At 47.8% G+C, this 16,996-nt stretch overlaps 1 protein-coding gene across 1 annotated transcript in view; it reads right to left on the reverse strand.

The window, feature by feature from the left end:
• Positions 1–4,072: 4,072 nt before the first annotated feature.
• AHCYL2 (adenosylhomocysteinase like 2) overlaps positions 4,073–16,996 on the reverse strand; it is a gene marked incomplete at its 3' end in the record, with an annotated part of 55,777 nt that continues 42,853 nt past the window's right edge. The window contains 1 exon segment of the mRNA XM_087722443.1: positions 4,073–4,181. Within this exon segment, the coding sequence (XP_087578569.1) occupies positions 4,073–4,181 (109 nt within the window).

Below are 16,996 nucleotides of genomic sequence, written 5' to 3' on the forward strand. Positions count from 1 at the left end.
GAGGTAGATGCTATGTAGCCATCACAACATTCTTTCTAGAGAGCCAAGGTCATCTTTTGTCTCTTGCACCTCTGCACCTGACCGGATCTGGATGGGTGGAAGCTGCCAGCATGGCAGTGGGAGATTGGACCATGGGAAGCAATAGCAATAGTTAGGCTTATATACCGCTTCATAGGGCTTTCAGCCCTCTCTAAGCGGTTTACAGAGTCAGCATATCACCCCCAACAACAATCCGGGTCCTCATTTTACCCACCTCGGAAGGATGGAAGGCTGAGTCAACCTTGAGCCTGGTGGGATTTGAACAGCCGAACTGCAGAACTGCAGTCAGCTGAAGTAGCCTGCAGTGCTGCATTTAACCACTGCGCCACCTCGGCTCTTACGAGGTGGCGCAGTGGACTTGTGGGTGTTTCCAATCTCAAGACTACCATCTGTCAGAAATGGGGTAGGGTCTCTTGCTTGGGCGGGGGTGGACTAGATGACCTACAAGGTCCCTCCCAACTCCGTGTATCTCTATCTTCTAGGCTAATGCCCAAAACGAAGCTCCTTACGAGCCGGGAAATCCGTAAAGCAAATCCAGTGGATCGTTGGCCTCTAGGACCTCAATTTAAGAAACCAACTCTTACAGCTGGGGATAGCAATAGCAATAGCAGTTAGACTTATATACCGCTTCATATGGCTTTCAGCCCTCTCTAAGCGGTTTACAGAGTCAGCATATTGCCCCCAACAACAATCCGGGTCCTCATTTCACCCACCTCGGAAGGATGGAAGGCTGAGTCAACCCTGAGCCGGTGAGATTTGAACCGCCGAACTGCAGAACTAGCAGTCAGCTGAAGTAGCCTGCAGTGCTGCATTTAACCACTGCGCCACTTCGGGGAGGATCTCATGTTTGACCAATCACCCAAGGGATCTCTTTGGGGGGGGGGGGGGGGAGGGAGGAAATAAGGCCCATCGGTTCTAACGCAAAGAACTTTCGACTTTCATTTCGACACGATTCAACCGGCTTAAAAACGAAACGAAACCCTGGCGGGAATCTTTCGGGAGCGAATCCCCGCCCGAGATCCTTACTGCTTTCTGCCCGCCGATAGAGGATCCGGCTAGGCTTCCTCTCTTGGGCCCGGAAGGAGAACTGAGTTGGGGCAGGCATATCTTCGCGTACGGTGTCAAGGGAGAAGATTCTCGGGGTGTCCATCCGATCGAGGGGCGGCTCTGCCTGTTCGCGCAAGCGGGACACTCCCCCCCTCCCCCCCAGGCGTCCACCCGGGTTAGACGGTCTCCCTCCTCGGAAGGGCTCCGGGTCCAGCCGAGCTCAGTCACAATCGGAGACAGGAGAAGCGTCATCAATAAGCGTTCTGAGCCCGGGGTTCCGAAGGCCGGGCGGAATCAAAGCTCACCTTCGGATCTCATTCTGGAAACAAGAGGCAGTGGCGGCGGGGGAAAGAGAGCGGCTGTGGAAGATGGGGAGGGGGGATCTCTCGATCCCTTTGTGGAAGGGTCTTTCCTAGCGGTGTAGCCGATCGCGCAGAGGTGGGGGGGGGGGGAAATGCAGAATCCAGAGAGAAAACAGCAACAGCGCTTCGACTTGTATACTGCTTCACGGTGCTTCACAGCCCTCTCTAAGCGGTTTTACAGAGTCAGCCTCTTGCCCCCACGACGATCTGGGTCCTCGTGTTACTGACCTCGGAAAGACGGAAGGCTGAGTCGACTTTGAGCCGGTCAGGATCGAACTGCTGGCAGTGGGAATTCAGAGTTAGCCTGCAATACTGCATTCTAACCACTGGGCCACTACGGTCTTTCTTTCTTTCTTTCTTTCTTTCTTTCTTTCTTTCTTTCTTTCTTTCTTTCTTTCTTTCTTTCTTTCTTTCCTTCTTTTTCTTCCTTCCTTCCTTCCTTCTTTCTTTTCCTTCCTTCCTTCCTCCCTTCCTTCCCTCTTTCTTCCATCTCCTCCTCCCTTCATTTGTCTCCCTTTCTTAGCATTTAGCATTTATATAGCACTTCAGGATCGATCTGTTGGCAGTCAGCTGACTCAGCCTGCAAACCTGCATTCTAACCACTGGACCACCAAGGCTCGCCCTTCCTTCCTTCCTTCCTTCCTTCCTTCCTTCCTTCCTTCCTTCCTTCCTTCTTCTTTCTTTCCTTCCTTCCTTCCTTCCTTTCCTCTTTCTTCCATCTCCTCCTCCCTTCCTTTTTCTCCCTTTCTTAGCATTTAGCATTTATATACCACTTCACAGTACTTTACAGCCTTCTCTAAGCGGCTTATAAAGTCAACGTATTTGTCCTCAACAATCTGGGTCCTCATTTGACTGACCTGGAGCTGGTCAGGATCGAACTGTTGGCAGTCAGCTGACTCAGCCTGCAAACCTGCATTCTAACCACTGGACCACCAAGGCTCCTTCCTTCCTTCTTTCCTTCCTTCCTTCCTTCCTTCTCTACCTCCCTCCCCATTTATCAACAGCACATAGGCTTATATGCCGCTTCACAAGTGATTTTCCAGCCCTCTCTAAGCACTTTACAGAGGAAGCTCCTTGCTCCCCCAACCATCTGGGTCCTCATTTGACCCACCTCGGAAGGATGGAAGGCTGAGTCAACCTAAAGCCGGTCAGAATCGAACTGCCGGCAGTCGGCAGAGTCAGCCTGCAATCCTGCAGCCTAACCCCTGCGCCACCACGGCTCTTGCCGGATGTCGGAATGCACTGCGTTGCACAGAAATGATGAACACGAGATGAATATGGGGGGGCAGCCAAATATAGGTTAGTCTGCTCTATTGCCTTTCCCCGGATCTGCCGACGGTTGTGGAAAAGTTGAGCAATGAAGAACATCTATGCGTTTGAGCCAGGGGGGCGGAGGAGGCTCCTACATATTCCTTGCACAGCAAAGGCGACAAGTGAGTCCCATGGAACACGCATAACCCCAGACGCGTCATGGGGAGGCAAAAACCACACAATTGTGTCTTGCTTCCAGGGGTGGGTTGCTAATCCCGTTCCAACCGGTTCGGTTGGAACGGGGCCGGCGGCGTCCTCGTGCACGCGCGCAGTTCACGCATGCGTCTTAGCGCCTGCGCGATGCTCCAGCTGCTCGCGGAGAGTCGCGCATGGGCTGTATGTGCCATCCAGCTGCTCGCGGAGAATCGCGCAGGCGCTGTATGTGCCATGCGCCTGCGTGGAAGCGCAGAAGCCTTCAAAGACCGGTAAGGAGCGCGGGCGGACGGGTGGGCCCTTCGCCGTTCCCGGAAGTTACTTACTTCCGGGTTCGCCAACCAACCGGTTCGCGGGACCGCCGCGAACCGGTTGAAACCCACCCCTGGGGCGCTCCCAGGAGGAAGCAGTTCTTTTTGGGGGGGAAGAGTAAACTGGGAAAAGGAAACCAGGCGAAGGACACGGTGGTGGCTAGAGACACCCCCCCCCCCCCCCGTGCTTCATATCGTAATTGGAGAGAATGGCAGAGGTCCATTTCCCAAGTGTTTTTTCTGAAGACATGTTGTGTCCTGCCAGTGGACAGTGGAGCTGGCAGCAGATTCGGACAGTGATGAGGGTTGGGGAGGAACCTGGGCCAGTCCTGGAGTCTGGGGAAGGCTCTGAGGAGGGCTCTGTGTCGGAGGCAGAGAGGGGGACAGGGCCGACCGACACTTATCAGCTGCCTTCGGAGTCGGACATCAGTGAGGCAGAAGAACAGCTGGAGCCTGTTCCCAGTGTGTGCATGCACAGAGCTGCCAGACGAAGGGAAGAGCTAAAGAACAGGGGTCAACTTGGGAGTGAGGCCACAGGTGGACGGTGAATGGCCCCTCCCAGAGGGAATAAAAGAGAAGCGACAGGGGAGTGGAGTTTGCAGGAGACAATCAGTTCACTTCATTGGTTCCTGACTCTCCGAAACTCCTTGCCAAGTTCTCCAAGTTCTGGCAGCTCTCCAAGCCAGATAAGGTCGGTGACTATAAATCCTCCCTCGAAAGTCTTTGCTGGATGTGAAGGAGCAGAATTCACAGCAAATTAATAAAAGGGGTTTTTGTCGGGACAAGGAGTTTGCTTCAGGCTCTTGGGAAGCTTTTGGTCAGAACGAAACCTCTCTTAGAAGCACCTACCAGAGCTGTAGCTATCGGTCGATGACTGAGAGATGGAGCGGGATAGCGAACGGCGGCCGATCTTCGTGGGACGCTTGTTGAATTCTTGCTTTTGGTCAGCAAACTGGATCTATTAAAAAAAAGAGAAAGCCGGATTTAGCGGAGGTAAAAAAAGAATTCAGGACTTCAACGGAAAACAGCCCTCTGGGTCCACAACTCCACTGGCACCTTCAACGAGAAGTCTTCTCAAAGGACCTAACAGCTTCACGACGTCTTCCGGGTCAACATTAACATTGTATGGCCTTTTGGAAAAAGCAGCTATTGGGACAACCGCGAGGTACTTAAACCACTTAAGGTTGGCAGAGGACCCTGTTCTCTTCTCACAAGGCCCAGAAGAGCAACAAAGACACTTACAGCAACTGAACAAAGTGTTCTGACCTAGGCTTCCTGAGACAACCCACACTTGGTCCCCCAAACCCTATTTTTATTTCAGCAGCTGTGAATTATGTTCCTTCACAGCCCGTAAGGAGTCCCAAATAGTTTGTAAAGAGTCCGACAGTAGTCTGCCAAAGTCTTTCAGGATAAGGCTGATAAGCGCCCACTTTTATCTCCCTTGAAACGCTGCCAAAGACCTAACTGGCAATTAGCTTCACAAGGCCACACGGAGCAGAGTCAAAGAGAGTTTTATATATATACATATATGTTCTGACCCCCCTTCCTCGCTCGTTCACAGACAGACTTAAAAGGAAATAACTTTATCAGTCCTGGCTCACGCTGGCTGCGAGCCCCAAAATAAACATAAATAAAGTCTCTGGCAAAAATGTTACGTAGCAGAATACAGAAAACAAAGAGCTCTTACGGCAAAACCAGGTTTATAGAAAGAAAGCAAATCACTTCTCCAAGTGTCTCTTTGAATCAGGGTTACAGAAAGCAAATCACTTATCCAAGTGCCTCTCACAAACAAACCACGACCGATGAACGACGAACCACGAACAAACGACGAACGTTGACTTCTGCAACCAGGGCGTGGCACCATCCGTCCCAGAAGACTACACTAACGAGCAACAGCTGCATTGTTATTCCTGCATCCCGACTCAACTCACAGCAAACTTCTGCTGAGTCACAACACACACACATACACACACATATATATATACATATACATATATATAGATATATATATAGTCACAACCCCTGGTAAGCCCCAATTATGGGAGGAAGCTAACTGCTTCCATCATCTGTCCATCACGACAGAAACCCAATATTTTTACTGTTGCCTTTGTTATATATTATTATAAACACACATATATATCAGCACAAATAAAACACACACACACACACACACACACACACACACACACACACATATATATATGATGACTGTGTGTGTGTGTTCCAGCATAAATCTAGAACGCCTTCAGCAATTTCAATCGAACTTGGTACACAGATGACTTACTCTCTGGTAACAAATACTGTGGGGGTAAGACATCCCTAGCACCCCTCAGGGGAATTAATTTAATTTAATGGGAAGGGAGGGTGTTCTGCTAAGATGGTTCTCTATATTTGTTAAGAAGATAGTGCTAAATGTTAATAGTATTTACAAGAAAGTATATTTGTGAATGTTTATGAAAGGAAGAAAAAACTTTACAGTAAAACAAGAAAAGGAAACAAGAGGTTTGCAAGAACGCCATCAACAAAGACAGCAAGCCGCAAGCCTGCGCCCTGGAGATGCAGCGCACCGCGCAATGTGACGTTTAAGGGTCCGAAAAGCGGATCCTGCATTTGCGGGAATACAGTAGGAAGGAGGAGGAGGAGGAAGAAGATGGAGAGTCAACAGCCCCCAGGTCTGGAGGTGGCTGATGAGGAAGAGGAGGAACAGCTGAGTCAGTGCCTGACACACGGATTAACAAAAGGCAGAGGAGAGGAGAGGAGTGGAAATCTATGGGCCGGTCCTTGGGACGGAAGATCCCTGAGTGTCTGACGTGTGGATGCACAGAAGGCAGAGGAGAGGAGAGCAGTGGAAATCTATGGGCCGGTCTTCGGGACGGAAGAGCCACCGCTGCTAGCAAAGCTCTGGGGATGAAAGGCAGGGGGAGGAGATGAATAGATGGGGCAGACAACTCTTCCTCTCCCTGCCGGAGGGACTTGTCAGCCTGCGGTGAGAGAGAAACTTTTTGCCGGGGCTGACGGCGATCCTAATAAAGGAATCTTTTGAGTTCCCTTCAGAGGGTTTTGTCATATTTGGGGAGCTGGGCCAGAACAGGAGGTCTTTTAAGAAAAGATTGGACAAAGATTGTCCAGGGTTGTATAAAGGACTCCTGCCTTGGGCAGAGGGTGGACTAGAAGACCTCCAAGCTCCCTAGGATGTTATGAAATCCCCTCACCTTGCCTTTGATCCCCAAGTGTCCGTTTGCGATAGTCATCTTCTGGCCAGGCATGGTTGTGTGTCCTGAAGCCCTCTCAAGAGGCAGCACCTGAGCAGGTGCCCGTCCATTTATACCTTTCCTGGAGTGGTAATCCTGCCTACTCTGGTTTCACCTCTTCGCTTGGGGCGGGAAAGAGGGGAGGGGAGGGCGAGACCGAGGCACAGAGCACCTGTAAGGTTTAAACCTTCTTTCCAGGTGTCCATTTCGTGCCGGAGAACCAACGTTCAAAGAGGCACCCGTCCTCCGCAAACCAAACCTATCCCATCGTCCCCCGCCCATTACCACCTCCTTTCCATTTTCATTTTATCACTGAAACATCCTTAAACTCCAGTTGCTAAAATGGCCTGCCTCGTATGCGCCTTTAACAATAGCGGATTTCTCTACCCCCCCCCCGCCTGCTATAATTAACTGGGTAATTAGGTACCTTTTAAAATTCAAATTTCTTTCTCTTCTCCCCCCCCCACCTACCCACCCCAAACTTCTAACAGGAGGCCGTTCGCGGGAAGTTGAACCAGCAAAGCCGCTGAAACAATAAAAGGCATTTATTATTAACCAAAATTGAAGAGAGAGGCTTTGCCACCCACCCACATTTCAAAAATCTTGCTCTGCTTTATAGAGCCAGGGTGAGATTTTGGAGGCTTCTGCAGCTGCTTCACTTCTCTTGCCAAAAAAAACCCAACACACCAAAACTGAGCCCCCCCCCACTCAATTTCTGTTGTTAAACGAGGTTTCTTCATTTGTTAAGTGAGTTTGGCTCCATTGTTTTTCATTGTTAAGTGAATCCCTGCAGTTGATAAGTAATTTTGGGAGTTGAAGTCTACCCATCTTCAAGTTGCCAACGTTGAGAAACATTGCCTTAGGCTTAGATCAAGGGTCCAACCTTGACAAAGATTAGTGGACTTCAACTCCCAGAATTCCCCAACCTTGACAAAGATTTGTGGTCTTTGACTCCCAGAATCCCCCAGCCAGCCAGGAATTCTGGGAGTTGAAGTCCACCCATCTTCAAGTTGCCAACGTTGAGAAACATTGCCTTAGGCTTAGATCAAGGGTCCGACCTTGACAAAGATTAGTGGACTTCAACTCCCAGAATTCCCCAACCTTGACAAAGATTTGTGGTCTTCAACTCCCAGAATCCCCCAGCCAGCCAGGCATTCTGGGAGTTGAAGTCCACCCATCTTCAAGCGGTCAACGTTGAGAAACATTGCCTTAAACCAAGGGTGTCCAACCTTGGCGACGTGAAGAATTGTGGATTTCAACTCCCAGAATCCCCCAGCCAGCCAGGAATTATGGGAGTTGAAGTCCATTAGTCGCCAAGTCACCAAGTCACCCCTGCCTTAAACCAGCCGGAGGGGACTGTGGAAGGAAAGCTTCAGCCATCTCCAAGCGGGCTCACCGTTGATTCTAAAGCAATTGTCCACCCCAATTTCTTCCCTCGAGTAATTTAACTGCACAAACCAGGCGGGCATCGTGCCAAGGCTTTGAAGGGTTTAGTAAGAGGGTTAGGATTCCAGGCTAAGCCCGTCACATGAGTGGGAGCCTTGAGAGGATTAATACTACTACAGGTTTAACTCTTCAAGTGCTTCTCCAACCTAACATACATCCCCGGGTGCCATCTTCGAGGCTTCCCGCGCTTCGGACTTCAAGGGCATCCTGACGCCTCTTGAGAGAATAGATAAAGCTTTGAGCTGTTTGCCAATAGGGGGAGTCTTAAAGAGTCGTTTTTCTTCCCAAAATCCAAATTGAAATATTCCCAGGTAGATGGCTGCCTGGTCTTCACTTGGACGGATCTAAGGAGGAGGGAAAGAGGGCTGCGGAGGGTCCTTGGTGGTCTCTGAGCTGGGTGGTTTTCTTGCAGACGTTTCACAACCCAACTAGGTAACGTCAACAGTGCTAGAAGGGAGTGGGGTTTGGGGGGGGGAGAGAAGGAGTAAAAGGAAGAATTGGAGGAGGGGGAGGAGGAGGAAGAAGATGAGGAGGAGGTTGAGGTCCTTGGTGCTCTCTGAACTTGGTGGTTTCCTTGCAGATGCTTCATGGACCAGTTAGGTAACATCTCCAGTGCTAGAAGGGAGTGGGGTTTGCAGAGGAGGAGGAGGAGGAGGAGGAGGAGGAGGAGGAGGAGGAGGAGGAGGAGGAGGAAGAGGAAGAGGATTATGATGATGATGATTGCGGGGACCTCGGTGGTTTTTGAGCTGGGTGGTTTTCTTGCAGACGTTTCGTGACCCAACTAGGGAACATCATCAGTGCTAGAAGGGGAGTGAGGTTTGCAGAGAGGAGGAGGAGAGGAGGGAGGAGGGGGAGCACCATGGGATCCTTAGTGTTGAGTTGGTTGTTTTCTTGCAGACATTTTATGACCCAATGATTGGTAGGTAACATCATCAGTGCTAGAAGGGAGTGGGGTTCGCGTAGAGGTGAAGGAGGAAGAGGAGGAGGAAGAGGTGATGGAGGAGGAAGAGGAGGAGGAAAAGGAGGAGGAGGAAGAGGTGAAGGAGGAAGAAGAGGAGGAAGAGGAAGAGGAGGAAGAGATGAAGGAGGAGGAAGGAGAAGAAGAGGAGAAGGAGGAGAACTGCAGGGTCCTTGGTGCTCTCTGAGCTGGGTGGTTTTCTTGCAGACGTTTCACGACCCAACTAGGTAACGTCAACAGTGCTAGAAGGGAGTGGGTTTGTGGGGGAGAGAAGGAGTAATAGGAAGAATTGGAGGAGAGGGGAAGGAGGAGGAAGAAGAGGAGGAGGAGGTTGAGGTCCTTGGTGCTCTCTGAACTTGGTGGTTTCCTTGCAGATGCTTCATGGCCCAGTTAGGTAACATCTCCAATGCTAGAAGGGAGTGGGGTTTGAGGAGGAGAAGGAGGAAGAGGAGGAGGAGGAGGAGGAGGAGGAGGAGGAGGAGGAGGAGGAGGAGGAGGAGGAGGAGGAAGAGGAGGAGGATTATGATGATGATGATTGCGGGGACCTCGGTGGTTTTTAAGCTGGGTGGTTTTCTTGCAGACGTTTCGTGACCCAACTAGGGAACACCATCAGTGCTAGAAGGGGAGTGAGGTTTGCAGAGAGGAGGAGGAGATGAGGGAGGAGGGGGAGCACCATGGGATCCTTGGTGTAGAGTTGGTTGGTTTCTTGCAGACATTTTATGACCCAATGATTGGTAGGTAACATCATCAGTGCTAGAAGGGAGTGGGGTTCGCGTAGAGGTGAAGGAGGAAGAGGAGGAGGAAGAGGTGATGGAGGAGGAAGAGGAGGAGGAAAAGGAGGAGGAGGAAGAGGTGAAGGAGGAAGAAGAGGAGGAAGAGGAGGAAGAGATGAAGGAGGAGGAAGGAGAAGAAGAGGAGAAGGAGGAGGAGGAGGAGAACTGCAGGGTCCTTGGTGCTCTCTGAGCTTGGTGGTTTCCTTGCAGATGTTTCGTGACCCAACTAGGGAACATCATCATGCTAGAAGGGAGTGGGGTTGGAGGAGGAGGAGCAGGAGGAGGAGCAGGAGGATGATGATGATGATGATGATGATGATGATGATGATGATTGCGGGGACTTCGGTGGTTTTTGAGCGTGGTTTTTTTCTTGCAGACGTTTCGTGACCCAACTAGGGAACATCATCAGTGCTAGAAGGGGAGTGAGGTTTGCAGAGAGGAGGAGGAGATGAGGGAGAGCACCATGGGATCCTTAGTGTAGAGTTGGTTGTTTTCTTGCAGACATTTTAAGACCCAATGATTGGTAGGTAACATTATCAGTGCTAGAAGGGAGTGGGGTTCGGGTAGAGGTGAAGGAGGAAGAGGAGGAGGAAGAGGTGAAGGAGGAAGAAGAGGAGGAAGAGGAAGAGGAGGAAGAGATGAAGGAGGAGGAAGGAGAAGAAGAGGAGAAGGAGGAGGAGGAGGAGAACTGCAGGGTCCTTGGTGCTCTCTGAGCTTGGTGGTTTCCTTGCAGATGTTTTCACGACCCAACTATGTAATTTCATCAGTGCTAGGAAAGCAGGGGGGTGGGAGGGTTAGTGGTGTTGGGGGGGGAGAGGAGGAGGAGGAGGAAGAGGAGAAGCTGGGGTTTTCTTTGAACCTCTTTTCCGACCGCTTTGCCCTACACCACCCGTGAGCCTTGAAGGGCTGGTCTGGATTTACCAAAGATGAACTTGCCATCAAAGCTACCACCGTTACTAACACTTTACTCCTTCGACGTTTTGGGTTCTGCCCAACAGCTCTTACCCCTAGGGGTTGAGAAGACTTCTCTGAATTTGTTTTATTCCTGCCGCTGCAATGATTTTATAGGCAGTCCTCGACTTATGACCTTCCGGAGTTACAACGGCCCCACCCAAAAGAGTGACTTTTGACCGTTTCTTCACCCTTACGACCGTTCCAGAATCCCGCCGTCACGCGATCAAAATTCAAACGCTTGGCAACTGACTCGTACTTACAACAGTTGCAGTGTCCCCGGGGGGGGGGAGGGAGAGGGGGTCGTGGGATTTCCCCCTTTTGCGACGAGCAAAGTCAACGGGGGGAGCCAGATTTGCTTAACAACGGCGTCACTAACTTAACAACTCCGGGAGTGGGCGGCATACAGGACAAATAAATAAATAATAAATAACAACTGCATCAATTCACTTAACGACTGCGGCGAGAAAAAGTCGCAATGGCGGGGCGAAATTCACACAACCGGTGTCTCGCTTAGCGACAATAAATTGCCCACCTTCCTGCTGAGGGCTCAGCTGCCTCTTTATCTGACCACTGCCAAGGTCATTTCCTCAACCCCGTGACGGTGGAGATCTGATTATAAGGCATGACGGATTAGCCATTTAATTTTTTTTTAATTAAAAAAGCAGATCTAATTTAACGGCTGTTTTAATCGCTCATTATTCCGCAGATTACTCCGCAAAACTAATCTACCTTCTTCTAATTAACTGGTTTTACAGGCAGGTTTAGGCTGGGATTAAAAACTGGTCTTTAAACCAATTACAGATCTTGAAGGACAAATTTCTAGCAAATGGAGACAATCGACCTTTCGCTCCTGGAATTTAAACAAAACTTTCTGCAAACTCTTAATAGTGACCAAACAATGATGGTCCTTGATTGAGTGCAAGAAAAGAGGTTGCTAATAAAATGAAAAAGGATTCCTTTTATTTGGCCAGAGTAATCATTAATTAAATTATGGAGGGATCCACTCATTTAAAAATGCATTTATATATAAAAAAAGGGAATTTATTCAGAGAGAAGGAAAGGAAGATCAGAAAAGTATAATTGAAACTACCTCACACACTCAAATGTCACCTTGGATCGTATCGACAATGTACAGGCAGACCTTGACTTATGACGGTTCCACTCAGAGACCGTTCAAAGACCATTTTCACACTTACGACCGCTGCAGCAGCATCCCATTAAAATTCAGATGCTGGGCAAATGACTCATATCTATGACGGTTGTGGTGTATCCTGGGGTCATGACTGGGGTTGATGACTTCCTGACGAGGAAAATCAATGGGGAAGTCAGATTCATTTAACAACCGTGTCACCGACTTAACAACGGCAATGATTCACTTAACAACTGTAGCGAGAAACCTCCTTCAAGCCATGTTTCACTTAGCAACCTAAAGTTTGGGGTCAGTTGTGGTTACCTCTACGTCAAGAGTTCTTGCTCATTTCAGCCAGAGGAGAGGAAAATATCTTAAAATATTCCAATATCTCAAGGGTTGCCCCAAAGAAGAGGGAGTCAAGCTATCCTCCAAGGCACCTGAGGGCAGAACAAGAAGCAATGGTGGAAACTATTCAAGGAGAGAAGCAACTTAGAACGGAGGAGACATTTCCTGAAAGTGAGAACAATTAATCAGTGGAACAGAAGTTGCCTCCAGAAGTTGTGAATGCCCCAACACTGGAAGTCTTTAAGAAGATGTTGGATAGCCATATGTCTGAAACGGTATAGGGTTTCCTTCCTAGGCAGGGGTTGGACTAGAAGACCTCCAAGGTCCCTTCCCACTCTGTTATTCTATTCTATTTTATTCTATGGAAGGAAGGAAGGAAGGAAGGAAGGAAGGAAGGAAGGAAGGAAGGAAGGAAGGAAGGAAGGAAGGAAGGAGCAAGGGAGGGAGGGATTCTCCAAGGCACCTGAGGGTAGAACAAGAAACAATGAGTGGAAACTAATCAAGGAGAGAAGCAGAACTGAGGATAAATTTCCTGACAGTGAGAACAATGAATCAGTGGAACTACCTGCCTCCAGAAGTTGTGAATGCCCCAACACTGGAAGTTTTAAAGAAGATGTTGGATAGCCATATGTCTGGAACGGGATAGGGTTTCCTGCCTAGGCAGGGGGTTGGACTAGAGGACCTCCAAGGTCCCTTCAAACTCTGCTATTATATTGTATTCTATTTGGGGGGGGGAAGAGATTATGTGAACAATATCAGGTCATTAAATTGCTCTTAAGATCAGTTGCAATTCTGGAGGGGAAAAAAACACAGAAATTCCATCCTAAACTATTTCACAATCGCTTGCCGCGTTGATCTCCTTTTGTGAGAAATCGGATCTCTCAACCGCAAAAATCCCGGATTCCCCCTCTCCGAAATCCCCCCCCCTCGCCAAGGGTGATAATCAAAGGTTTGGGACTTCTAAAAATAAAAACCAGGCAGGGAGGGTTATTCTGTCGGCTCTCAACAGACAGGCAAGACGTGGGAAGAAGGAGGCAGCAGTGAAAAAGTTTTGTGCAATCTGTATGCCCCAATTCGAAGACAACCAGAGGGGCATCTCTGGAGCGTTGCGTGCGTTTGTGTGTCTGTGTAATCTCTCTAGGATAATGCAGAAGGGGGCCTGGGGACATCCCTGCTCCAGATGCATGGGATGGAGGGGTTCAAGGCTTTGGAAAGAGGGCAGAGAAGAGCAAGAAAGAGGATTAGGGGACTGGAGGCTAAAACATACGACGAACGGTTGCAGAAACTGGGTAGGTCTAGTTTAAGGGAAAGAAGGACTAGGGGAGACATGATAGCAGTCTTCCAATATCTCAGGGGTTGCACCAAAGAAGAGGGAGTCAAGCTATTCTCCAAGGCACCTGAGAGTAGAACAAGAGGCAATGGGTGGAAACTAATCAAGGAGAGAAGCAACTTAGAATTGAGGAGGAATTTCCTGACAGTGAGAACAATTAATCAGTGGAACAGAAGTTGCCTCCAGAAGTTGTAAATGCCCCAACACTGGAAGCCTTTAAGAAGATGTTGGATAGCCATTTGTCTGAAGTGGTGTAGGGTTTCCTGCCCTAAGCAGGGGGTTGGACTAGAAGACCTCCAAGGTCCCTTCCAACTCTGCTATTGTATCTATCTATCTATCTATCTATCTATCTATCTATCTATCTATCTATCTATCTATCTATCTATCTATCTATCTATCTATCTATCTATCTATCTATCATCTATCTATCTATCTATCTATCTATCATCTATCTATCTATCTATCTATCTATCTATCTATCATCTATCTATCTATCTATCTATCTATCTATCTATCTATCTATCTATCTATCTATCTATCTCATCTATCATTTATCATCTATCCACCCAATCTATTTGACTGACTAAGCTCTCTGTCTATCTGCCCCCCACTTCTACCCATCCCCTCAGTATATCTATTTGACTGTCTATCAACCATTCTTCATATGTTTTAGATTAGGGGACTGGAGGCTAAAGCATATGAAGGTATGTCTAGTTTAATGAAAAGAAGGACTAGGGGAGACATGATAGCAGCCTTCCAATATCTCAGGGGTTGCCACAAAGAAGAGGGATTATCCAAGGCACCAGAGGGCAGGACAAGAAGCAATGGGTGGAAACTAATCAAGGAGAGAAGCACTTAGAACTTAAGGGAATAATTTCCTGACAGTGAGAACAAATTAATCAGTGGAACAACTGATTCCACCCATCCAGTTCCGGCCAGGTGCAGAGGACAAAGGATGACCTTGACTTTCTAGAAAGAATTTTGTTATGGCTACATATCATCTAACTCCGTATAATCCGATAGCAGTCTTCCAATATCTCAGGGGTTGCCCCAAAGAAGAGGAGTCAAGCTATTCTCCAAAGCACCTGAGGGCAGGACAAGAAGCAATGGGTGGAAACTAATCAAGGAGAGAAGCAACTTAGAACTGAGGAGAAATTCCCTGACAGTTAGAACAATTAACCAGTGGAACAGAAGTTGCCTCCAGAAGTTGTGAATCCTCCAACACTGGAGGCTTTTAGGAAGAGGTTGGATAGCTACTTGTCCAGAATGGATCTCCTGGTTGAGCAGTGGGTTGGACTAGAAGACCTCTGAGGTCCCTTTCGGCCCTATGATGGATAGCACGATTCTATTCCCGAGAGTGAGAACAATTGATCGGGGGAGCCGTTTGCCTTCAGAAGTTATGAGCGCTTCAACACTGGAGGTTTTTCAGACAAGATTTGTCTGAAATGGTATAGGATGTCCTGCTTGAGCAGGGGGCTGGACTAGAAGACCTCGGAGGTCCCTTCTGACTCCGTTATTCTGTAAAATAAGCCAACCATTTGGGCCATGAGCTGTCCTTATGAAGACGGGAGTGCCCACAAGGGCTCCATAGATGGGCCAAGGTCATGGGCCAAGGAATCTTGAAGCCACCTCTGGTCTACCAATGGGAAACACCAAGGCGTAACTCTACGCCCAACTGCTGTAGCGTGGATTCTCCGGTTCTCAACTCCGTCACCCCCGATTCTGATGCCGAGGGGGGGCCGGCCTCATCTTGCCATGGCGAGCAAGCCAGGTGGCTCCCACTTCTCCAGTGCCGGCAATTCGAGGGGAAGCCAAACCCCTGGGAAAAACATGGCATTTGGAGGCGCATCCGTTTGCAAGAGATTTTGGCTCCTTGAGGGAGGGTGAGGAGCACCCAACTCTCAGTAGAAGCATGCAACTCTCCTTGTGCAACACTTGGGTGCTTGGGCTGATGAAGGCAACCTTTGCTCGGAATGGGCCCTTTGGCTCAGTGCAAACAAATCCGTTCTTTCTTTCTTTCTTTCTTTCTTATCATCCATCCATCTACCCACCATCCATCCATCATCTATCAATCATCTATATATATATATATCCATTCATCTATTAATCTACAGTATGTATGTATGTATCTATCTGATCATCCATTCATCTACCCATCTATTCATCATCTATCAATCATCTATCCATCCATCTATGTATCTACAGTATATATGTATTATGTACATACGTACCTATCTACCTGATCATCCATCTATCAATCATATATATATCATTGATATATATATGTGTGTATCCATCTATCATCTATTAATCATTATATCTACCTATCCATCCATCTGATCATCCATCATCTATCAATTATATTATACATACACATATATAGCTCCATATTCTCTTTCTTTGTATCATCTATCTATCTATCATCTATCATCACTCTATCATCTATCTCCCTATCTATCATCTATCATCTATGTATTTCTATCTATCTATCTATCTATCTATCTATCTATCTATCTATCTATCTATCATCTATCTCCCTTTCTATCATCTCTCTATCATCTATGTATTTCTATCTATCTATCTATCTATCTATATCTATCTATCTTCCTATCATCTATCTATCTAGCTCTCTATCATCTATCTCCCTATCATCTATCTATGTATTTCTATCTATCTATCTATCTATCTATCTATCTCTATCATTATCATTATCATTATCATTATCATTATCTATCTATCATCTATCTATCTATCTATCTATCTATCTATCTATCTATCTATCTATCTATCTATCTATCTATCTATCTCCCTATCTATCATCTCTCTATCATCTATCTATTTCTATCACTATCTCTCTCTCTCTCTCTCTCTCTCTCCCCCTATCTATCATCTTATCTATCATATATCTATCTATCACACTGCTATTATTATTTTTTACAAAAATCTCAAGGTGGCGAACATATCCAACACACCTTCATCCTCCTATTTTCCCCCGTGAGGTGGGTTGGGCTGAGAGAGAGATGGCCTGGCCCCAAATCACCCAGCCAGTAAAAGTATATTATATTGTTGTTTGTGTATCTGTTTTGTATTTTTTTTTTGTATTTTTTAATTGTTTTCTTGTTCTTTTTAAACTTGAAAATGTTTAATTAAAAACTACTTAAAAACACAAACCAAGCTACAACATATCACAGAGCGGATGTCCAGGTTTCCCTTTCCCTTCCCTCTTCTTCATAAGAGAAGCTACCGGGAGTCGAACTCACCATCCAGTCTGGCAAGTGGAAAGCAGAGGTAGCTTCCATGTCCTCCCACTTCTCCATCCTTGGGAAACGGTGGGTTTCTAAGGAGGCTTTGAGTTGGCTCCACCGAGCAGCTCAAGGCGAAGAGGACTCCCAACTTTTCTCAAAAGAATCCGGGAGAGAGTCGATGGCTCTCTTGATGACCGGGTCTCATCTACGGTGTCAATCCTCCGTCTGACTAAGGCTTCGGAGTCCAGGTGCTTCCAAGAAAGCCCTCTGCGCCAATTCTTAGGGCGGAGAAATGAACCACGGACTATGCGAGTAATCTGTTGGTTAACTCCATGGAGC

This window comes from Thamnophis sirtalis, unplaced genomic scaffold, assembly GCF_051295495.1.
Source record: "Thamnophis sirtalis isolate CommonGarterSnake01/CBP01778 unplaced genomic scaffold, rThaSir2_p1.2 scaffold_9, whole genome shotgun sequence".
Lineage (NCBI taxonomy): Eukaryota > Metazoa > Chordata > Lepidosauria > Squamata > Natricidae > Thamnophis > Thamnophis sirtalis.